This window comes from Triplophysa dalaica, chromosome 14 (genome assembly GCF_015846415.1).
Source record: "Triplophysa dalaica isolate WHDGS20190420 chromosome 14, ASM1584641v1, whole genome shotgun sequence".
Lineage (NCBI taxonomy): Eukaryota > Metazoa > Chordata > Actinopteri > Cypriniformes > Nemacheilidae > Triplophysa > Triplophysa dalaica.
Genome location: NC_079555.1, coordinates 8694809 through 8720396, shown reverse-complemented (window position 1 = coordinate 8720396; position 25588 = coordinate 8694809). Strand labels below are relative to the sequence as shown.

Below are 25588 nucleotides of genomic sequence, written 5' to 3'. Positions count from 1 at the left end.
AAAGCTCAATAGAAAATCAGGGTTATCCAGTCCAGTGCTTGAAGAAAACAACCTCAAAGACTAATAACCTACATGCTTCATCCCACCAATCCGGTGCACTTATTCTATTTAAAATTATGCATAATTTACATTTCATTGTTTTGTTAATTTTAACATTTTCCTGTAAATATTACTTTACATTGAATTAATAATAAAAATGTGGCTATGTTTCATAGAGTTTTGACCTTCATGATACATGACAATGATTTTTTTTAATAAACACACACACGGCTAAATGTATATACTGTGCATGTATCATACTTTAAAACATGCAGCAGGACACAGATGCATTTTCCATGAATTGTATTAAGTGTTATTTACTTAGTGATAGGCAAAGAAAAAACTCCAAAATGATACAAAAGACAAGACACCGTTTTGCTCATGGATGTGTATTTTAATAAAAATAATTCTGTCAAAATTAAATGAGTACAATATTTCTGTATTATGTTTCCAGTACATAGGTATGTCTCTTTTTTCTTATTTTTATTGTTTTTCTTTTTTATGTTGTTTTAAAGGTTCATGCTAAGTAGAGGGTAACTCATTTCACAAATGCTAAAATAAAACTCAAATCAACTTAAAATCATAATAAAATTAAACTGTGCACAGCTTGCTGTAATCCATTACATCTCTCCCGCCCCACGTCACTGGAGACAGGAATATCACTGCGTCTCGATGAGAAGGATTTTAGCTACTTTCGTCCCTTCCGCATATGTACGCAGGTCCCTATTTAAAGCCGGTATTAAGTTCTAAAGGTGGATCATTTTTAAAATGACATTACACACATTTTAGTTAGACTAAGACGAGTTCCAAAACATTTGGCATTAAAAAGCCGCCCCAAGATCTAAAACTTACAGGTCAGTAGGTGTACGAGCTGTTCTGCCATATTGTATCAAACTCCGACAGGAAAAAGTACACGTGATGTCCCCATGCAACAAGAAACCACCACTTAATGATCAGCTGGATCAACTTAAGTGAAATGTTTCAATACAGCGACTAACAATACTGGGGATCAGGCTGTGTCAATAGACATAAATGGTGGGGCGTAATGTTCCGTCTGTGTTTGTAACCTTGCATTATTTTTATAATGTAGGTCCAAAGACGAAAGCGTTTATTTTAGATACTGAGGAGCATGTAAGTGGGACCTCGTGACCTCTGTGACCTACCAGACCATCAGGTCAACCAATATAGTTACTGCACTGCACAGACTTTCTATTTGAAGACCTGACATGATACAACAAGCTTGACAGCACAGTCCAAAGAATAAATGAGGTATAACTGAACTCACGAAAGCAGGTGTAGGTAAGGGAATGTAACAAACAATCTCATAACGGCCAGCAGCAAAACGTGAAAAATAAAACTAGACTAAAATCGGCTAAGCTACATTCAACACCACGACGGCGCGCTGGCTGACTGAAATGCTGGGTCGACGTGTGGGATTGTCAGGACAGTCTTCCTTCATGGACCATTTGTTTGAAAAAAAGAGTTGAGGGGAGTGACGCCACAACCAAAAGAAAACACAGGCTGCTAAAAAGACATAAAAATTAGCATTAAGTGCCTGAGCTATTGTTAATATCACACTTAGAAGGGCCAAGAAAGAAAACAGCACTGATATGAGGTTGCGGTGAAGTTGTAGGTCAAAGACAACTGTGATTTAAGGAGATGTTCTAATTACTAAATAAATACACGTTTTGTTAGCGTTTTCTGAGGAACCAAAGGTCATTCAAAATCTCTTGCATGTTGCAAGTTTTCTGCCCCTCCATTACTGAAGAGGAGAGGTAGACGGATACAGTAATGCGCCACATGCTTTCTTTGAAGTACAGTGCATCCAATGGAAATGAAACTAGAACATGTAACAGCCAATGAAACAACCAATAACAAATGTTGAAACGGTGTCAGCCTGTGGTCAGAAATCTAACAGGGCTATCAACACAGTGAAACTATTCACACGGGTATAAAACTTACAGAAGCAGTATAAGAAGATAGCTCGCAAGCCTCATGTCGGTAACCAAACCACTGACCTTAATGTACGTTTGTTTTTATTTGGTACATCCACAAAAACCAGAAAATCACGTTAATTTCATATATACCTATAACTTAAAAAGTAAACTATTTGCATGATACTTACTGCGATAAAGATGATAAAACATCAGTAAAATAGATCATTTTGGGAAAAGTTCGAAATATAATTCACCTACATTGGACCCAAGTTTGCGTAGTCACTGTGTGATTGTGTCTAATGAATCTCGTGCTGGTGTCTCAGATAGTAAGGAAGCTTAAAAGGCGAGATGCCAGGAGCCATGCATCATCTCAACCCTTCAACATAAACACAGGAACTCCCTTATGCGCAGTATCAGTTTCATAAAGGGGCGGATACGGTTGAGTCGACCCAAAACTAAATTTGCTTGTACGTAGAAAAGGACCTGCTTTAAAAACCACAGTATGGTCTGGTAAAGCAACATCTGTTTCTGCGAATATCGCACTCTTGAAGACAAAACATTCTTTTAAATACCTGAGCTCTGACTGAGAAACCCGAGGATGTAGCTCTTATTCAGTAGGAACTTACCATTATGAGTGTTCTCGATATGGTATGAAATACTATGCACTGAATTCACCCTTGACAAAATAATTGGGAAGTTGATTTGTTTCATGATGAGCACAACAAACTGACAAAATATAAACTAAAATAAAAATGACTAGATAAACAGAATAATTAATTCGCTTTAAATAGTGTCACACAATTTGTATTTGATAATACTAAATTAAAAAGAAGCCTCTCTTCTCATGTTTCTATTCGTTCTGCTCGGCTGCTTCTGGCAAACGGCAAGCGACACACCAATTCAAACGCGTGCTCTCCTCATAGCAACCACTTGGAAAGTCCTCTTCTTAGCTGTCCCGAACATGGCCTGAGGAAAATATTAAGTTAAGTCAGCATTCAAGATGTATGATTTCTTAAATTATTACAATAGTACTCTGGTACATTTGTATTTTGCATGGGTTTTAGTGGACAGATATAAAATAAGTTATAATTTTAGAATTGGTGCTGATGTTAGACAAACTATCCAACTTATTTTCTTATTTATTTCCGGATTTAAAAATACGATAATACTAAACTCATAGAAATTATGAAATGAAGCAAAAAGAACTGTGTATGTTGTAAAACAAAAACAAAAAAACAATAGCGGCATCTGGTGGTGAGGTTGCGAATTGCAACCAACGGCTCACTCCACCCCATTCTTTCAAAGCATTATTGTGACTGACACAGCAATAAGATGATGTCACGTTTTCACGTCTCTGCCGAAGGATATTATGTTTTAACAAAACGTGCTCTGCTGAGCATTTTGTCCATTTAAGGTTACTATAGAAACAATATGGCGAATAACATGCAAGGGCACATTGTGTATTTCGATAGAAATAGCTCATTCTAAGGTAATAAAAACATAACGTCTATAGTATACACCTCTGAAAACATGTTTATATTTTATATTGCATTTCTGTCAATAGATCCTCCAAAAATTACATACATCACCTTCGTATTTTAGTATCATTAGTGTAGTCACCTTTTGCCTAGAATTTGCTGAAATGTTTTCTCGTCATTATATCAAACAGCTTCTTGAGGTTTCAACCCGAGATGCATCTATTCTATGTGCTCCTTCAATATTCAGCGAATAATTCAATTCAATTTTATTTATATAGCGCTTTTCACAGTGTGCATTGTTCCAAAGCAGCTTTACAGGAGAAACCAGGGAAAACAGAAAAACATAGAAAAGGTAAAACACAGCACAGTGCATGGTGTCTATAGAACAAGCAAGATCATTCTAATAAATACTATCTATAATAAATGCAGTCTCCCGGTGAGCAAGCCGACGCTTCCCTGTGGCGAGGGACCCAAACTCCAATCTTCTCATTTGTGTATTAAATAAAATGTAAATTCAGTATTGAAACAAAATTGTCTTTCTCCTATACAAAACCAATTTTAGACATTTAAGGACGTTCAGATCAAAAAAAGAGACGAATAAGAAACATTTCAATTAAGTGTTCTAAAACGTTTGACCGCTAGTGTATATGCATTTTATCCTAAACGTTTCTAAGACCTAGACAGCCTATAAATAATGTAAAACAGATCACACAATGTCAGATCAGCAGCAGATAGCAGTGTGCTCTCACCTGGGGACCAGGGCTAGTGCAAAAAGTTGTCAACTCTGGCGAAGGAGCAGGACCCAGAGCGGACCCTGGCCATCAGCTGCACACACTCAGTGGCCTGACCCAGAGCCAGCATGAGAGGAGGCTGCTTGGGCAAATTCTGAGATTCTGAATGAAGAGAAGACAACTATTAAACATACAGGAATTATCAAAATATTGATTTCATCCTAGTTAGCCCCATTTACCAGCTTCTGTTAATATGGTCACATAAAGATTTGATGCCAAGATAAACAAGTTTGCAGGATTTTGGTACGTGTTTAAAAAACATTACCCAGAATAGCACTGTTGAGAGCGGAGCAGATTGCCTCTCTCTGCATGGGGTCCAACTGCTGGCCCACTGGGCAGTTCCAGGGGTCTGAATACGCCAACAGACTGAATGCATCCTAAGACACACAGAGACACATGTACAGATGCCAGCGTGCACAGAGGCTTCAAGTGTACTGCTACCCGCAGAGCTAATGACCTTTACATTTCCAATGTGTCTATTATCATCAGCGACAAACAGGAGAAAGTACCACAGCACAGGAGTCGGAGTAATACAAACTCTCCAAAAAGTTGAAAGATGTGTTTGTTTGCTCATTTGATAGACACAATATTAGGTCCAGCCAGACTACTTCAGCAATATTTAATAAAGAAAGTGGTCACAATCTTTATCACATGGCTCTCTATATTATGTTGTTCTGCTAAATAAATGTCAACTACTTGATCTGAATAGTTTCCTTAACATTGACTACATTTACATACGCATCAATAATGCGATTATTTCCAATATTCCGAGTAAGGACTTAATCGCAATAACATGTTTAAATGACATTGCTCCCATTTACATGGAAGTTTTATTAGTCTTAGTCTTAGATTATATGCTATTATACAGAGCACAACCGATTCTCTTGGGTAAAGTAGGTGTGTGTTACTTGCTATAGTTTTAATATATATTTGCGTGAATCGCGTCAAACACAAAACACCGCTATGTGGACGTAGGCCTATTTTATGGTTATCCGGTGCCGTGATGAATATAGAAACGTGATGGAAATGGTCTCCGCAACAGGGATGTACGCACATGGCGTTCGCGCTGTTTCTTCACAATTCTAAGGTGCCTTCATATTGCTATTAAAGCCGGCGTACGCCACATATGTTACTTAGATTATGCTTACTGCGATTATGAGCTTTATCACATTATTTAAATTCAAAATGAATGATTGCGTTTACATGACGTTAAGTGGAATCACAGTATTGCCAAAATCCTATTATAATCCCATTATGAGGGTGAATGTAAACATAGTCATTGTTATTTAAGCTTAAAGGGACAGTTCAGCCAAAAATGAAAAATCTGTCTTCATTTACAAACCCAAAAAGAAAAGAAAGATATTTGGAAGAATCCTTGCCACCAGTTCTTGGCCACCATTGACTACCATTGTAAAAAAAGAAGATATTTTGAAGAATGTAGGAAAGCAGTTCTGTGGCACTTTTGACTACCATTGTCATTTTTCATAACTATGGTAGTCTATGGTGGCCAAGAACTGTTTGGTTACAGGCATACATCCAAATATCTTTCTTTGTGTTCATCAGAACAAATAAATGTATACAGAATTGGAACAACTCTAGGGTGAGTAAATGATGACAGAATTTTTATTTTTGGGTGAACTGTCTATTTAATTTCAGGTTTTCCATACAAATGGGAACTCGGTCCACTTCTTTCCCTCATCTTCTCCTACCTGCAGCATCTTTTTGTGAGTGGCGTTCTTGCCGTACTGGCGACAGAGCTGTTCGCTGAGGGCCTGAAGTTCTCTGCCAAACTGGATCATCCTCTCTGTGGCTGCCTGGTTTCCGCCACACAGCTGTCTGGAGCTGCAGCCGTCATCTAGCACACACAAATATGCTCGCATTGTCAAATTGCCCGCATAGATGTTGTGATAAAAATGTTTCCTTTTATTTTGCTGGCTAAACTCACCTAGCTCTATTTTATACATTAGCAGTTATGTTTAATGAGCCAGTGAAACAGTCATTGGGGATATAAATACTGCCAAGAGTGCGTGAGTTTGTGTTTGTTTATTCTGTGATTTAAAGTCATGCCAGCTCCTCGATCTAACAGCATGGATAAAAATGAGCAAAGTTGAATGGCTTCAAAACAAAGACACATGCAAACATCCAAACAATCATAAAACATAACAAGTTAACTCCACGGTGGATGTCAGGCTACTATTAAAAACGACAAGATCATCCTCTATTTTTGTAACCTTGAAGAGCAAAAAAAATCATTTAATGGGCTTAATTTTAGAAGAGCTGAATTTAGAAGCTCTCACGGGGAAATGAAAGAGCGGCAGAGAAGGAACCAGTCACCAAAATGAAGAAAGAACACGAAATAAGTCAGTTTGAGTTTCTGAAGAATTCTCAAACATCTCATCACATTCGAGCGAGTTCTGTACCTGCTACTCCATTGCCAACGCTGCTGTCATCCGCCTGCAGGATCTCCTGATGTTTATATGTTCCATTCATAATTCGAGTCGAGCTGTCTGCCACGCCGTTGCTGTAGTGTTCTGCCTCAATCTCCATCTCACTGTCACTGTCAATTCACAGCCAAAAGCAAAGTTGGCCCTCCATCATACGAAACAAAGTGAATTCTATAGACACTTTTTGTTTAGCCTATTCAATGATTGCATTTGTTTTATTACAAACATAATTATCACATAAACAACATCACATACACAGACCTGGTCTCCTGGTTGCTGGTGGCGCTGTGGGGCTGCGACTTGGTGGAGTCAGTGGAGTTTGACTCTGAGTAATTGACGGAGGACGGGGAGGAGGATGGAGAAGAGGAGGCGGAGCTTACACCTGTGTATTTGTTGTGACTCTTATTTTTGTTAGGAGGGGTGACCCCGTTACTGCATGTGGGACTGTCTGCTCCTGAGTCACGAGGAGAGAGACAACCATAAGAACTATAAAGAGACGCTATGAGTGGAAAGTCTATCAGCTAAATTATGAAACGACATTATCCAGCCCACTGCTGTTCGAATGATTCAATAAACCATCTGTTTCACTTCTTATTACAAGTGTGTTCTTGAAGCAGGAAATCTGAGCCCACGGAGTTTTAGAGGATGTTCTTTGGGATCTGTGTTTCACAAAGTTCTACACAACTTGCATTAGTTTTAAATTTGGTTTTGAATATTACACAGTGTCTAAAGTGTGCGTTACCTGTGTTGTGCAAGTGAGTGTTGGTACTAGCTCCGTGCCGCGGGCTCAGGTTGGGGGAGCCGGGGTAGCTGTCCTGGGATTTAGGAGAGCGAACACTAAAGCACCGTACCTCACTGTCTGTACCGTTCACCATCTCCACGAACTGCCGACACCTGAGGGAGGACAACAACATCACTGTTCAGACCTGATACCCGACACCAACATTCACCAATAAACACTCAAGTTCAGACCTGCCAATCAATTAAATTGCCTGCCAACCAGGTTTCTGTTATCCATTATGCCTCCTGACTGACATTGCAGGCTCAGCGATCCATAAAAATTTTACTTATTGTCTACAAGTCACTAAATGGTATGGCTCCTCCATATATCTCTGACTTATTGATTGAGCATAATGTAAACAGATCTCTTCGGTCCTCTAACCAGAGACTTTTGTTTATTCCCAAGACGAGGCGGAAGTGCAGGGGTGATCGCGCTTTTGCTACAGCTGCGCCACGACTCTGGAATGATTTGCCCGTGCCTATTAGAATGGCATCATCTGTGGCTATTTTTAAGTCTAAACTAAAAACCTATCTGTTCGATAAGGCGTTTTATCCTGGTTGAAGCACAGCGTGTTTATGATTATTTTGGTGTATGTCAAAATGTATTCTTGTTTTACTCTTGTGTGTTACTGTTGTTTTTAGTTATTGTATTGTAAAGCACATTGGTCAACTCTGGTTGTAGTAAATAGTGCTATATAAATAAATTGCCATTGCCATTGCCATTGCCATTAAACAGTGCGCTTGTCATTCAACTGTTCTCCATCACAGAGAGAGAGGAGTTAGCTGACTTCTTTCCACAGCGATAGACGAAACCAAAGCAGCACAATTTGGCCGAGTCACACTGTGATTATTTTGTCAAATATTGTGATAAGATAAACATTTAACACCTCAGACTGCTGTTGCTTAGATATCATGGGCTGGAATTCATTATGTATTATTTATGCCGATTGCTCATGTACATGTCATATTAAATGACACACACTTAAAGTGCATATTGCAAGTAGATTTTTTTTAAATGAATATATAACCTTGTATAAAAAATACCATATGAAAAGTTAATGCCGGATTTATTTATTTTTTTCAAAATTTAAGGGGGAAAATCGTGTCATTTGACGTCACGAGAGGGAGAAGAGTGCGGCACTTTGCCTTTGATCACTGCAGAGTGTCTTGGTACTCAGTAGGAGCGGTCGTGAGTGAGTCTGTTTTAACTAGTTAACTAGTAAAAAATTTCATCGTCATGTTAAATGATTGCATTTGTAGAGCTTGCTCCTTCCCGTCAGGAAATCGTGATCACATGTTTTACCCGTTTTGTCCCTGCTCTCTTGTCCGCACTGCAGGCTCATAATTGTATGGCAGAGGTCCATCATACAAACGTGAATAAACATTCTCCGAACTCTCATTGTCAACGTGATGCGTTGTTTTCCTATTGTCTACATCGACCATATTCCTGATCGTTACGTCACTTCCGGTTTTGGCGGTTTTCAGATGTGGAAAATAAAATTCTCTCAAAAAACGTCCCCAGAAGCCTCATTAGCGTATTTATGAGTATGTTTTAATGAAGAACATATAATTCCTATGCTATTTTTCAATACAATTACTCTCTGGGGTCTCAAACTTGCAATATGCACTTTAAGAGAGCAATGAAATACTAAAGTCTGAATAAAAACCTACACACAATTATTTGAAGAGTTTTCTTCCAAAATGAGATAAATTCAATTTTATTTATGTTATCATGTTTTTGTTGTGATTTATTGTGTAAGTTAGCTGTTTTTTTAGTTACTATGGATTAAATCAAAACAAACCAACTGCAGTTTGATTAGTAATTGGAATGCACAAGTAAGATCTCATTTTGGAACCAAACTCATCATTTATACAGATAGCTAATGAACATCCTTTGGAAGACGAGCAACATCTTTAACATCAATGTACATCTTTTGGAAGATTTGAAATAATACGGTGTATAATGTATTCTATATAGAATGTATGTGTTTTATGAAATTGTATTTATTTCCCTCAGAATATTATCTAGCAATGCTAAAGGGTACTATAGATAATCTCAAAACTATCTCAGATCTGAATGTTTTGTTGCATTGTGGTTTAGTGAGCCCAAGGGACAGAACACACCTGCACCTTGCTGAAATTTTAAGCATTTCCTTTTGTGTTTCACACACACTGTAGAAAAAACTCCATGCACACATGCACACACAGTGATGTACTGAGACCTCTCAATACAATGTATGTTTGTAAAAAAACTCACTTTAACATGAAGAGTAAATTTGGGTTTTGTTCTAGCAGTCCAGGGTACAATTGTTGTGTAGCCTCAATAGCTTCTCCAACACGTCCTGCCAATACGAGCTTCTGTATTCCTGCGAAAAATAAAGAAGAGATGTGCCAATGAAATGCCTAGACTACAAAACAATATTTAACTTCTTAAGAAGAGGGCATGTTTTACTTTGTATGTATAATTTACCTCATGTACACTTGAATACTATTTTAAAGTGCGTCATTCAACGCATACTGCACAAAAATGTCAATTCTCAATGTAAAATGTAAATCCATACTGAAACGGGATGTTCAAACCGTTAAGAAAGGTAAGTTTGCTTGAAAATGGACAGTGATATGCTCATGAAATACGCGTTAACAATCGTTCGAGGCAATTCCATGCAGTTTTGATTCAATGAATCATTTTGATCTGAGGAGGACATTTTTAGTTAAGTTTTATTATGTTTTTGTAGTACACTGAACTCTGTTTTTCTTAATAGATCAAAGAAAATGAGATTCCTGACATTATGACCCTGTTTCCAGTCAAATAGGCTTTGCCTTTCTTTGTGAGAAAAAAAGATACATATAACAAGATTGAATGCCTCTGAGGGCTTCTAATGAATTGTGCTTTTAACAAGCTTTAGCAAACACATTGTAGCCAGTCCAAAATATTTATGGTAATGACAAAGTGAACATTAAATATTCAATGTTGATAACCGTTCAAGGAACACAAAATAACGAACCTAGGAACCAATTATTTAAATATAAATTCTTCAAAGCTCAAGAAACATGTTTTTGTTTAATACCAGGGACATAGACAAAAGAAACTAGACGTCTTACTCTGTCTGTTTTTTATTGAGGTTTGGTCCTCTTGAATCATGGTCTCTGTGGTTCTGGCAAAGGCCATCGCTGTGGCACAATACCCATGATGCACCAGGTAGCTGGACACCATGCTGTAAACAGCAACAAAAACAAAGATTATCATGGAAAGCAGAAACTAGAAAAAAAAATAGCACCACCCATATTGCATGCAAACCTCATTGCATACACACACAAGAAGTCCATGTGTTGTTCAATATTGTACCTTCAGAATTTAATATCCTGACTATTTTCCAGGAATTTACCAAAGAACATTATAAAGTAAAAGCGATATTTAATTCTGTCTGCTCACTTCTGTAGGACTGTCTGCCAGTCTCCCAGTCTTTCTCCGATAGGGAACCGAGCGATCATGCTGTGGATCTTAGCTCTCCATTCACTCATGTAGTCTTCAATGTCAAACACAAAAGGCTGTTGGCCGAAATTAGCATCTACTATCTCTCCTGGTGTCTGTAGCCCTACTGTAGGGTACAGGTTAGGCTGTAATGAGACCAACAAAAGGACAAAGAGAGAGATAAATTAGATCCGTGTTCTATGAATTCTGCACCTCACTGTCTCTTTAAGAGTAAAGATAATATACTTACCGGGAGATCTGTGAACGCCACACCTATAAGAACACAAAAATTCAGAGCTGCTTAGTAATGATGATTCAGAGATGTAGTACTAGTAACTCCATTAGCTAGAACTAGTAGGTTTACAATGTAGAACAAGTCAAGAAACTTAGTCGATCATTCAGTGCTCAAGCTAATATGAAAGTAATATAACCATTACCTAAACTGTGTCCATTCTTGGTGTAAAAGCATGTGTTATTGATAAGGTTTACGCAGCAGCCAATAACATCACCCGTTGTGAAGGTTGGCCCATACGGTTGGCCAGTCCCTGAGGAGCAAAAGGAGTGTCCGTCGTCACCATGATAACCATAGGAGTGCTTGTCCCAACCTGACATGAAAGGGAGACACAGAGTAATTAAGTAAGAAAATGTTCCTTTAAAGAATTCCCAGACAGAATCTGCAGAATCTATTCTGCATTGATAACGAAGGGAAACCTGAAGAAAGAATTTAAACAAGGTTAAAGTTCACCCAAAAATGTGGTCATTTATTCACCCTCATATGAGTCTTTCTTCAGTTCAATACAAAAAAAAAATTCTGAGAAATGTCTCTGGTTTTGTGTCAATACAATGGAAGTCAATGAGGGTCAATGTTGTTTGGTTACCAACATTCTTCAAAATATCTTCTTTTTTGTTCTGCGGAAGAGCGAAAGTCATACAGGTTCGGGATGACATAAAGCTGAGCAAATGATGAAAAAGCTTGTATTTTTGGGTGAACTATCCCTTTAACTATACATCATAGATGACAGCACAAACAAATATAATATGGATGTGTACAATGTAGGGAATGACACAGAGATTTCACAGAAATCTGTGGACTTCAGCGGGTGTATATGACATTTGGAAAGCAATCTTGTTTCTGCCTCTGTACTGATTTACTCCCAGGATGAGTCAGACCCAATCATTTGATAGTTTGGTAATACGCCATCTGGACTACAGTCTCATAAAACACAAAGCTTTTTACATAAATTATGAGCACCATTCTTACAATCGTCCAAAAAAAGAATATGTGGTAGAAAATCAAGTGAATTCACTGATCGAATTAAAGGTGCAGTGTGTATAAAAAAAAAAGAGTGCACATTTTCAAAACAGATATGTTCAAAACAACATTAACGGCGTAGCTTGATGATGCTGTGAAGGAGAGAGAAGTAATGGGAACTGTCGTCTTCAACGCCACCACTAATAATCAATCAGACGGGAATGAGAAATCTTGTTTATGGATGATGTAAAGTAATAAAGTTTTATATATTGTGTTTGATGACATTATTTTATTTCATTATAATGATTTAGATGCGTTAGACGTAATTCATAAAATTTATTGATTACTATTTAGATCTAAAAACGATTACTGCATGTCTAGTAAATATATACATGACACCCATGCTGCGTTTCACAGGCAGTTTCTGCCAATCGTCAAAGAATATTTTCGTTTGATCAAATTTATAAAAGAGAGATACAGCTGTAAGATTATTTCCGGAAAAACACGAGCGGCTAAAGGTGGGACTAGTCCGGAGAGTGGGATGGAACTACAGCACGTGCAAGCAACACCTTAATCCCTTCATGTTTTATACATCATGCATGTACACACAGATTGTCAACAAAACCGAGACGTATGACTAAGTTTGATTTAGCGCGTGCAGTTCATGTCCGGCATCTTTTAGCACTAATGCTTTCACATTTGTCCACGAGACTAAGTTTTCATGGTTTCTACAGCAGTAAAAGCGGAAACTGAGGGTAACGCCATAGACTGTGTTATTGGGAAGATGCTATGTCTGGAGAAAGCATAACGGCTTACACGAATCACGTAAGGTACCTCAGCCAATCATATAACAGCCTCTAGTCTCCTTTCCTTTATTCCACTGAAGGTTGCAGGCTTTCCATCTAGTGTCTTTGGTAACGCGGATATGACACCATTGACAGGCGACTGCCGGACACGGCCTGTGTCACTGGTTAAAATTACAATTTCCTCACAATTAAAAATAGTTGGAATCATTTTAGATATTGCAAGTACTCAACTGAACAAATTATATAACACTGGCATAGCAGTTTTGGGATATTTTACTGCAAAAAAAAAGTTACAAACTGCAGCATTTACAAAATTATAAAGGAGCGTATCATACACAATTATTATATTTTTAGTTTTTTAAGGGTAACACAAAAAATTGTAAATCTGTCCTGTAGTTCACTTTGGGAACAGCTGGCCGAGACATGTAAATTTTAAAACCACCAGTAAGCCACACAATGCCACAAACCAGCAAAAGCAGGATCCAGCCGGTCTACATCACTGACCGTCCCTCAAATCTGACTCAGCTTCATAGACACAAAATCTGGGGTTTTCCCGTCCAGATTTGCATTCAAGATCTTGTATTGATGATGGGAGAGTCTGACTGCTGCGCAAAGTCTTCTCCAGCACATCTCAAAGATTTTCAATGGGGTAAAAAATTATGTCTCATGCTCACTCAACCCCTCTTTCACAATTTGAACCTGATGAATCCTGGCATTGTCATCTTGGTATATGCCCGTGCCATCAGGGAAGAAAAAACACATTAATGGAATAACCTGGTCATTCAGTATATTCAGGTAGTCAGCTGACCTCATTTGGTCACACAACGTTGCTGAACCTAGACCTGCAATCCAATGGGATTTTTTTTGTTATACACAGCTGTCCTCTTGATGTTTAAGTATACGTATATTTATTTATCTTCCGTTTTAAATGCAAAAGAAGCATTTTGAGTTTGTGTAATTCCAATGTAGAGAAGAAAACAATTCATGGCCGCCATCTGCAATTCGCGCTACTCAAATGCAGGAACGTGACGTTATGTACAAACAACATATCCTGCATTGAGATGAACCGCCTACCTTATTAACATACGGAAACAGAAAAAAAACAAATGTAGAAATAAATAAATAAATGCAGAAATACAAAAATAAATGTAGAAATTCTTAAATAAATGTAGAAATACAGAAATTAATTTAGTAGTACAAAACTGGTACAAAGTTAATATTTTTGACAGATTTTTACGCATTTATGTATTCATTTATTTATTGATTTATTATTTATACATTTCTGAATGTATTTATCTATTTATTTTTTGCATGTATTTATTTATTAAATTATTTATTTCTGCGTTTATTCATGTATTTATTTTTTCATTTATTTATTTATACTCAAGTCATTTTTTGTCCTCCATACAATGACAAATGCACTTCACACAAACAAGCGGCTCTGTCTAATGCACATGGCAAACTTTATCGCACGCGTACTGCACTTTTAAATTTATTCATGGCACAGACTGATTTTTTTCATAGCATGTGCGACATATACTGTATGTCGCACTGTCCAGCCCAGTACAAATATGATTAGCACACGGTAACAAATGGTATTTGTAATAATTTTTCAGTCATCATGTGGTTTTGAAAGAGAGTAAACAATTGAATTCTCTGAATGACAAACTGAACAGATGCAAACAGTGACGAAAGAGAAAGTGTGGGCGGCGGGGGTTTGTTGTGTGGGAAGCGGTTTGGTATAAACTTAATCTGTAGAGCCGTGCAGGCAGGGTTATTATGGCTTAAGCTAGGCTCAGTGTTCCCTTCATGCTAATTAAATGGGCATGGCTCCAGTATAGGATCAGAGACATGGAGGTCAACAGTGCGCGTAAAACCATTACACTTAAATTGCACGCATGCATACACAAATGCGGACATGCTTCGTGACAACACAAGCTTCATTTGAAAAGCACTATCACACATTCTCGATAGATGACACATTTGTCTGTAAAACTGATTTGATTGATTTAGAAGAATTTAGAGTCTCTTAATATATTTGGAGTACACTAGGGTAATCTTTTGTCATAGGTCTATTAAACTTTTCATAAAGTTATATCAAGGTCACATTAAACAGTTAACCTTAAAATAAAAATGTCATAATTTATGTTGTTTAACATCTGTATGACTCTTTCTTCTATGGAACATAAAATAACATATTTTGAGAAATGTGGTTTTGTGTCTATACAATGTTGTTTGGTTGACAACATCCTTAAAAAAAACTTTATTTACCATGCCTTGAAGGGATAGTTCACCCAAAAATGAAAATGCTGTCATCGTCTACTCACTTTCAAGTTGTTCCAATTCTGTATACATTTCTTTGTTCTGATAAACACATAGAAAGATATTTGGAAGAATGCTTGTAACCAACAATAGAAACCTTACTTTGTTCTGTTGAACACAAAATAAAATATTTTGAAGAATTTACGAAAGCACTTGTGACTACATTGTATTTTTTGTACTATAGTAGTCAGTAGTGCTGACTAGAACTGTTACAAGCATTCTTCCAAATATCTTACTTTTTATTCGTCAGAAATAAGAAATTCATTAAAACTTTGGAACAACTGGAGGGTGAGTAAATTATGATTTCTATGTCCTGGATATCTTGATTGACAGGAGTTTCGTCCAATCAGCAGTAGCTATCCCATTCCAACAAAAGACATACCTTTTCCGGTTGACTGATTTGTCGTAGTGTTTTCTGACTTTATTTTGCTTTTAAATTTGTTATTTCTTTTGCGATTTGTTGTTTTGTTTGGTACTTTACGGCCACAGTACAAAGGTCTCTACTAGCAAAATGTGCGAAAAGAGATCAGTAGTTCTTGCTTTCAACTGAAACAGTTTTACTATGTAACACAGCACTACATCTTCCCAACCACTTTAAGCACCGGGCTTTAAAAGATACATGAGAATTAGTTCTAGAGGAAACTTCTAAATGCGAGCAAAAATATATTCCATCTATTACAACAGTAAAGAGCCAAGTTCCGGAGACAATAGGAAAACCATGAGCCAGTTCACATTTCCATTATTTTCCTAAGCACTCTGACATAGAGGTTTCAGCACAGAGTACAGGGGTCAATGAACACAAGGTATAGTCAGCGTGGACATGCCGAATTCACTAGATTACTCCAAAATATTTGAAAAGTCTCATGTGCAGTAAGAAAGACAATAAGGATGCGTTTTATAGGTCAGAAAAGTTATGGAGGACGAAATGACCCAAACTGTGCCCAAAACGATCTCTATACCTTTTCCACACTCAAGACCTTCAGTAAGGCTCTTGTCTGACTATACATTTCAACTTGTAGGAATAGAATCCATAAGATTTCTGGATGTCAAAGAAAGTACACTACTGAATCTAATTTGCATATTCTTCAAAGATTTACTTAATTTATTAATGTTAACTTAATAGAACTTGTGCGCCCTGTTCATTTTTTTGTTGTTGAGGAAAATCCTTTTAATGAGAATAAAATAACTGAATGGACCTTTAAATGATCTGGTCCCATAGATGCTTCGCACTCCCTGGTAACTGCTAAAATCGGATTCATTTTAGCATTCATTTATAAATTATTCAAGTCTTTGTGATCTCAGAATATTCTGGAAGTTAAAACACATTGAGAAAGAATGAGGTCTAGATCTTCTTCTTTCTCTCTCTTTCATTTTGTGAGGAAAAAAACATTGCATGTTTATTTTGTGAGATTTACAGAAAGAAAAACCTTGAGATGTCTCAAGGGTTTCCAAGGTCACAGAACAGCATCTTTCTTCTTTTAAGAAGATGTTGAGGCATGTTTCAGACCACAATTACAGTCTGACTGTGATAGATTGTAAATTGTATAAGAAATGAAAAAATTCAACAAAACAGAATGCAGAAATGCAATTAAAGTCAGAAATACAGTCGAAGCCTAAATGAAATGTAATGTTTATACCATTATTAAGGTATAAACAATTTATTTGTCTTCTTGTACATGATTGATCTGCTCAAACTATAAAGAAAAATAAATGTCTGTCTGCATCTTCAATCAAAATGGAATAGCTAGTGCTTTCTGAAGAGGCTTTCCTTTTCATTAGCAAGACAACATCACTGAGAAAATGAACTAGATTTTTCTGTGGTTTAATTTTTCCATGTACCTTTTTGAATCAACTCTATGAGCTAAACTAAATGAGACAAAACAAATAGCCAGTATTGAGTTCGCATCTAGTACGTAATAATGGGAAATCAGATTATTTTTCGAATTGTTTTTTTTCGGACAGTTAACTGGTGTACTGGTTTAAGCAGTTCAACTAAAGTAACCAGTTTAAAAGAACTTGTTTGGGAACCGGACAAGTGCATCTTTATGCAAAGACCCATGAAGACAACTCATCACCTAGTGTACATACGAGCACAAACATAACGCTCTATTGCAAACTCACCGGGCAGTCTGTTCATGTTCACCCCCTGGGCAGACAGTCCTATTCCCATATACCTGCAAACACAGAGATAAAAAACAAAGGTGAATTTTACTCTTTTTGAACTCTTTAAGAGTACCATTTACACGGATCTAGGAAAACAAAATAAAAACGCTTTATTATGCATGCCAGGCCAGTTGATGGTGCTGTTGTGCTATAAAGAAAAGCTATGTGCATGCATACATACATACACATACCCTGTTTTAAGGTAAAAGTACTTTTAATAAACTTTGTTGGCGTGTATGCATGTTTATAGTTTGTCTCCTTATCGTAGTGGTGCAGTAAATGTACCTTTTGCTGGAGAAATGATAATAAGAATGTCATGCATTACAAACATGCAGCATGGAGGCCGCCATTATTGTTTGGTGAATACAGACTGAGCGCGTAATATGCATGTGTATGAAGACATTGTTATTGGAAAACGCCGCCTTCAGAGTTTATACAGAAACGGTAATGTTTCCAAAAACTTGTACTTTGAGACCAAACTTAGCGTTTTCAGTCCTCAAAAACGCAGTTGTCGCGTAAATGAGCTGCCAAAACACATACATTTTTTTCAAAAACTGAAAACGGTCTAGTGTAAACAGCCTCTTAATCTACAGGAGTCTTCTTTATTCCCTATAGGTCAAGTAGAAGAACTACATATATTTATTGTGGTTTAAAATATATGTTCAACTAGAAGCTGTCGACACTCACCCATCTCTTCCTTTGCTCACGATCTTCACCTCAAAGTAGTAGATGCCACAAGCGGCAGGGATGGGATGGGTGGCCCGGACAGACGCTGCATCCTTATGGTTTTTTCCGTGGCCTGTGAACAGAACGGAAACAGTAAGAGAAATGAGTCACTGACCAAACACAGCCTCTGGTATGAATGACTGTCTGCATAAATAACAAGTTTTCAGGAAAGTTTTAAGGGTGCATATAAAGGATTGTCAGCGATAACTCCAAAATCTTAGTGGTTATCAATGTGTCTGACTGCCAATTTATGTTAGATATGGCAACCATGTTCAGCCAATGACATATGGTCATACGGTAGGGGGAAGGCTCGGGAGAATGCTTCCATAAAAGCTCTGAGACTGGGTACAGACACTACAACAGCAACTCTCACTGGCGTAATTACCTGTAAAGCAGCCTCATATAGTCTAGATGAATAGCACCTAATTCTGAGATATTAGAAATAGATGGGGTCGTTGGATAATGTGACTGACCAATCAGAAACAAGTGTTTCAGAGAGGCGTGTAATAAGCACGGGACATTCTCTTGCAGCAATATCCTGTTCACATCTGCTATTAAAATCTAGCTCAGATGATCCGATCACAAGTAATCAGCAGCAACACATGCAGTGGTTCCACCTGATGGGAGACACCAACCCGTCTATAAACGTATACTTCCATACCTTGCATTAGTCAAATTAGTATCCATAGTATGTCCAAAATCTCAATGTGCAAGTACGCGAGAAATACCCGGATGGTCTACTGCTTCTGCTGAGATTTCTCAGTATGAGAACTGAGGAGCTGCCAAATTGAAGTTAATAAATTAAAAATAGTGTACAAATGTGGAGAGGGCTGTTCTTTTCGAGTGTTAGTGATGAATGTACTCATTGAGATTAGGTTTTATAGATGGTTTCAGCGGAAACAACAATTATTATAAATGTTATGTGGCTCAAACTTTTAAACACTATTTTTTGCATTCAAAATTCCGTTTCACTTGGAATTGCATCAAAGTAGGGAAGTAAAAATGATCGCAAGTTCTGGTTCACGGGGACTTTCATACATTGAAATATGAATATTAATTCAAATTTATACAAATTAATAAATAAATTGTCTTATTAGCCAGACCCATAATCAGTCCAGAAGATAAATTCAGGCTAGGCGCGTGCGTCTGATGAAACTGCCTTTAACGGCACCTGAGGAACTCTCACAGCTCTTAATAGAGTTCTGCAGGGATGACATATTTTTGTATTCAAAAACCAAAAGTGATTTAGCATTTTAGCACTTCTGGTTAAAACAACGGTTGCTATAAGCAACTACAGACGTTGTCTGGGACGTTAAACCTCCTTACACTTAAAAATCTACACAAATCTCAAAAAACATGGATGGTGGTTCATTTACGACGTCATTTTTTATCAGGGAACATGCTTTAAATAAAGTAAAAAAAATATTGTCAGCGTCTTGGTGGTAGTGACGTTGATATCGAGTGACCATGGTGTGGTCTGTTTAGTGTTTATAGCCTTACGTTAGCTTTTACTTCTGGCGATAGGTCATAGGTCAAAGAACATATAGGTCACATGACAATTAAACATGACTGATGTCTGCAATGTGTGCATAATTCACCTACACATACTACACTAAGAGTCAAACTAAATTGCTTTTTGTGGTCTTGTGACTCGCTGTGTGTGTTTTTCGTCATGATGAATGGTTTATGAGACACGCAAGAATCAGTCAGATTCGACATATGTAATGGTTGCTAAATAAGTTTAAAATATTAATAGATTTCCCTCACAAATATAATATTTGCACAAAAAACATTTATTTACCTACCCGAGTTTCAGAGATTTATTGTATGATGGATTGTTGTGCTTTTAAGAGCTTCAAAACCTTGGACCCATTCAATGGTTTAACAAAGCCAAAATAATATTTAATTTAACTTAATTTAATATATCTCTGATTCTGTTAAGATGAAGAAAGGAAGTTCTGGGATGATATGAGGAAATTTGGGGTTATTTTCCCTTTTCCGGCAAACTCTGCCTTTAAAGTGATAGTAAACCCAAAAATGAAAACTCTAGTCATTTCAAACCTGTATGACTTTCTTTCTTACTAAGAACACAAATAGAAGATATTTTGAAGAATGTTGGTAACCAAACAGTGACGGGACTCTTTTACTTGGATTGGTTTTGTGTCCAAAATGTTTTAACTAATTCCTATAGCCATAAAGAATAACAAGCATTTGCATTCATCATCATCATCTCAGATAACAGCAATAACATAAATCACATTTATTTATAGCATCCCAAGTCCTGCTACCAAGCCACAACATGCTTGCCTGCCAATTAATCAATAACATTATAGATCTATTTATATCCCCAGCTCACACAACCAAAGTAAAGGCAGACGAGATGACCCTGTAAGTGCAAATCCATGACTCTCTCTTCACTCATACACACACAAATGCACATATGTGTACATGGTCCTCCCCGCCCCCTGCTCACACACTCAAATCTATTTATACATCACGCTATGACCATGCCATTCTAGGAGCCCAGAAGTGTGATAAAAGCATGGGTGATTCTAGTCTTCTTTAGCCCCTTGTCTCTCTCTCTCTCGAACATGCTTAATGCACAAAACACAAATGGCTTTTGTACACAGTCCTCCTCTGCAGTGCATAATCACAGGGCTGCTGCATGATACAGAGCTGCTGTAATCCTGTGTACGACATTATTTCATGGTATGTTCTGCAATAGCACAGCTTTATTTATTAGTGTTTTACTTGTTTTTGTGTTGGGCTAGCCAATAATTTGGTTAACCCTTTAGGGCATAAAAGCGTCTCTTATCCCTGTGACACCAGAGTGAATCTCTTAAAAATGTGAATAAATGTATAATTCTTGTTTCACCTGGTCAAGAAAACATGACTGCATATATGAAACCTATATTTAAAAGATGTTCATATGCAAAAAATTATAATGCAACATTATCCTGTCTGGACGTATATGCAGGGCTTTTTTTGCATAGCACAAGTGCTACAGAGTTTTAAAGGCCAAACAGTTGTAGCACAAGTATACGTCCGTTATCATTTTAATAAATAGAAGCAGGTAACTGAAAACAGACATTTATTGTAGGGCCAGATCATTTTTAGTTTTTCCCAAATTCGTTTTTTTCCTTTTAAATTTTTTTGAGTTCTGTATTTTCAGTGTATTACTATTCAGTTGTAAATACATTTGTCCATAGAAATACTGTATAATATAGTATGTACTAGAGTAAACTGCAGTAAATTCCTGTGAACTATAGTATATCTGAAGCTTACATAGTAAATATTAAAGTATATTAAAGTATTAGCAACAGTTTATAAATTTACCACAAGTTAATTGTTTTATCATCATGTTTAAATTAAGTGGACTTTTATTTGGCGGGTTGTTGTGAAGACGCTTGAGTAACAGTGTGTTTGACAGTAGCTTAGTCGCAAAACTAAATAAAAGCAAAAATAAATAGTGGTGCACCTGCACCATTTGTTAACCTCATACACGAACAAGCACAACGACAAACGCACTTCACACAAACAAGCGGCTCTGTCTAATGCACCTGCCAAACAGTATTGCACGCATGCTACACTGTCTAATTTATTGTTAGCGCAGACCAATTTTTGGTAGCATGTATGTCATATTGTGCAGCCATGTATACGTGTGTATTTATGTAGTATTAAGGGTATAGGGAAAGTTCACCCAAAAGATTCTACAGTTATTAATTAATCGTCATGTGGTTAAATAACTGTATATGATTCTTTCTTCTTTGAAACACAAAAGATTTTGAGAAATGGTTTCACTGTCAATATTATTGGGGGACAATATTCTTTGGTTGCAAACATTCTTCAAAATATCATATGTATTTTGCAGAAGAAAAAAATATATAGGTTTGGCAAAAATATAGGAATGGCAAAGAAAATATTTGGGTAAACTATTCATTTATCCACAAAACTTTTTTGGTAAAATAAGATTACATCAAAGATGTCATGTATACATTTGTTCTCAACACATCATACACATCTAAGTTATATTATTTTTCATTGCATTATTTCTGTTTTTGTCCATTTGAAGTTGGAAAAGTTATCCAGACCGATTCATGAGTTACTACCAAAATGGTCAAACTCGTGTAGTCATTACATTTCACTTACTAACAAAAATAAGAATTGAAATGAGAAAAAAAAGACCATTATCCACACACTCTTTCTTTTCCATAACAAATCACACACAACATTGGGCCCACAGAATTGTAAAGCTATCGGGTAAAAGTCATTTTCACTGAAACAGGAAATTGGGTGGGGCATATAGAGTGGCCCCTTCACCTTTTAAAATAGCCGATAGTACTTCACACCTCGGAATCCAATGATAAACTGAAGTACAGAATGATGTCAAAAAAATTGCTCAACCATATTGGTGCAAGAGCCTCTAAATTTGACTAATATCTTCACAAAATGTGAATTTTGCTAATGTTTTGAAGCACATTAGGGCTAACATATTATTACTTACACCAAAAACATTGTCATTTTTGAGAACATGGGGACTTTAAGAGTCTTTGTCAAAAAATATTAGGGGAACAATCTCAGTAGTACAAAGCTACAGCTAAGACCCATAATATCAAATCTACGATACGCGAGAACAAAGTGAAAGAGAAGATTGGAAATGTCGTACTTATGCTGAAGGATTCACACGTTCATAGAACTACTAGGGGAATCTAGTGAGGTCATCGCACCGAGTGATCATGCATGACGGGTTCCTCAGACAGCCCAAACCCCTTTGTAGGCAAACCTTACAATAACCTTGTATAAGCAACGGCCAGCTACAGGAAACTGACAGCAGTCCTCCAAACCACCTTTAAAGCAAGAATCTTGGAATATTACCTGATTTCTATTTGCATTTATTTATTTGATTGCATTATTTCCTTGTATAAATGAAAATACTCAACCTTGCGTCATTCAAAACCTGAAATTCTTAGTTTCTTAAGCAAAACTAAAATGAAGATATTTTGAAGAACCTTGGCAACTAAATAACATCGGACCCCATTGACTGATTGTCATTTCTCAGAATATCTTCTTGTGTGACGGAAGTCACTTACAAGTTTTGTATGACATGCAGGTGCATAAATGATAAGAGTTCTTATTTTTGGGTGTAGTATCCCTTTGAGGACCCAACAGCCCCGTCAAAGTGATAGAGGGGAAAAGAGGTCCACGTTTAAAACTCAGACAGAGGATGGGCCTCTGGTGTATTTTCCCCTTGTTTCATCATGCAAAGACCGACTAATTTTTCTAGAACTTCCTAAATCAAGACATGATTTAGGAACATGTAGGATAACATGACATAAACATTGTATATCGCTCAACATGACTTTACACTGAATTTGGCAGAGGTAAAAAAATAACTAAATGGATCATCATAAGAGAATGATTATGATCTAAGAAGAAACAAACTGAATATGTTGTAACAAAATGTGCACATTCATTCTACTAAAGTTGAAAGAAGAAAACATTACAGTAACATTACCTTCATCCAGATCTAATCACAGCCATTTAGTATTGATGGCATTAAGATAATACAAAACTCACTTCCTTACACAAACGTATAAAGAAAATAACAATATCATGACATCAGCCTTTCAACGTTTACTCCCAACATAAACAGTTCTCAATACAAAACACGTAGCTAGCATCAACCACAATAACCAGTGGTAAACATACCCTGAAAGAAGATCTTTGCAAATGAGGTACAATTTTCCACCAACACAAAGCATTGTACACCATTTCCCAAATAATGTGCTATTGTTCATTGCGAAGTTTCACTAAACTACCACTATTAACGTTAAAGTCCCATAAGCACTGAGATAATCATACTGTCTAGTTGACAGCTGTCAAGATGGAATAACACATGATGTAGTATAAAAAGCTACAGTGACCCTCAAACGGTCACCATCCCACTGCATTACACAACAGGACACACGACATAATGTAATCATAAGCCTTCAAAGTGACCATTCACCAGCGAGCCCAAACGAAACATAACCGGGGTCTGTGTTGTTCTGACAACACAATACAGCCTTTACAGCCTCACAAGAGCTGACTGTTATAAAAGCTGCAGAGAACGCATGTGGATTGTGCTTAGAGATGGTTCTTAAAAAAGACTGCTTTACTGTGCATGCTCCAAGCATGTACACAGTTGTTCAACAACGTGTATCTGCGCTGGGTTACTTCAGAGTCCCCCTGACGCAACTGGCTGGGTCGCCGTCACGCCATGATTGTTTACACAGCGAATGCTTCGGAATTCAGATTTACTGTGATAATGAATTCGGTGCGACGAGCGATGCGTTTTATTCGTAAAATACACAAATATCATGAAGAGACGCAAGTTGCTGCGTAGAGTAAGAAAAATACCCATTAAAAGTTCATTTCCAACCCTTTATAGTGTGACGCGTGCCACTAAATTCCTTATCCGAGCTCTATAGCGGATAACAAATACGCTTATGCAATGCGGTGTCAACTAAGCGATTTGCAATGAAATATAAAGGTGTAACGTTAGCTGGTTAGCTGGACTTTATGGCTCTGCTGTGGCTAGCTACCGCCAGCCTCGACTAATTCACCGATTCGCGCGAGTTCGCTTGGCAAAGCGAAAACAATTTGTGTTCTCGGGATTGCGATAGGCAGAGGTAACGTTAGGTGTCCAAAAGCAGGACTGACGCGATGGACTCACTAGCCGTGCGTGTAACTTACCCTAAGCTATTCTCGCTAGCCGAATTCTGACATTGTTTGCTAAATGTCAAGCCGTTTGGACGTTCGTCTTTCCGCACAACAACAAAGCGAAGGGTACGGAAAAAAAGCAGCTCAAACTAGATCGTGGAGTGCTGCTAACCACAACCCCCATTATCACCGGGATTGTCAAGGCCTAGGAGCTGACAGCTCGGCAATGTAGCGTGTGTCACATCTGTATACCTTTGTAATGCACCCGCAGATTGTTCTGTGAGAGCCCGATGTAGCTGTACTTATCCTTGGGGCTCCACGATCGGGGTAAGGGGGTCTCTTCCTCATTCACGGCCGGGTACAGCCGCTTCAAACGCTCGTTTAGCTCATGCTCTTGATAATTAAAAGCAGGATCTCCGGTTAGCAGGCTCCCCGCTCCAAGCTCTGCCATTTTTGGTAATGCTTTTATTCCTCCTAGTAATCCTACCCTGTTGTGCCAATCCGCTAAAAAGGAGAGAGCGCTAACGTTAGTCTGAGGAGAAACAGCAGCGGTGAGATATCCCCGGATAACCAGCCGCTCTACTGTGACGTGTGGGTACTGTAGTTGAGCACAAAGCCCTGCGCAGTGCACACTGATGACATGAGGGAAGTGCCATTCACTACATGACCCATAAAT

General features: G+C 37.5%; 1 protein-coding gene across 1 annotated transcript; it reads right to left on the bottom strand.

Annotated features, from left to right (window-relative positions):
• Positions 1–418: 418 nt before the first annotated feature.
• ranbp10 (RAN binding protein 10) lies at positions 419–25495 on the bottom strand. The gene is made up of 15 exons (XM_056765897.1): positions 25165–25495; positions 18172–18283; positions 17443–17495; positions 11379–11546; positions 11192–11214; positions 10903–11087; positions 10572–10684; positions 9727–9835; positions 7432–7583; positions 6951–7143; positions 6666–6802; positions 5955–6100; positions 4511–4622; positions 4204–4347; positions 419–2942 (listed from the first exon to the last, which is right to left on the bottom strand). Exons 1-14 carry the CDS (start codon positions 25361–25363, stop codon positions 4217–4219), a joined length of 1833 nt encoding a protein of 610 aa, XP_056621875.1. The 5' UTR covers positions 25364–25495; the 3' UTR covers positions 419–2942; positions 4204–4216.
• Positions 25496–25588: the final 93 nt, after the last annotated feature.

Bases quoted from the DNA above. Each gene is read 5' to 3' on its own strand.
- ranbp10 (XM_056765897.1), bottom strand. From the start codon at position 25,363: ATGGCAGAGCTTGGAGCGGGGAGCCTGCTAACCGGAGATCCTGCTTTT. The intron at 17,496-18,171 runs GTGAGTGTCGAC...CTGTGTTTGCAG, and splicing joins GTGAGCAAAGGAAGAGATGG to GTATATGGGAATAGGACTGT. The intron at 4,348-4,510 runs GTAATGTTTTTT...CTCTTCATTCAG, and splicing joins TCTCAACAGTGCTATTCTGG to AATCTCAGAATTTGCCCAAG.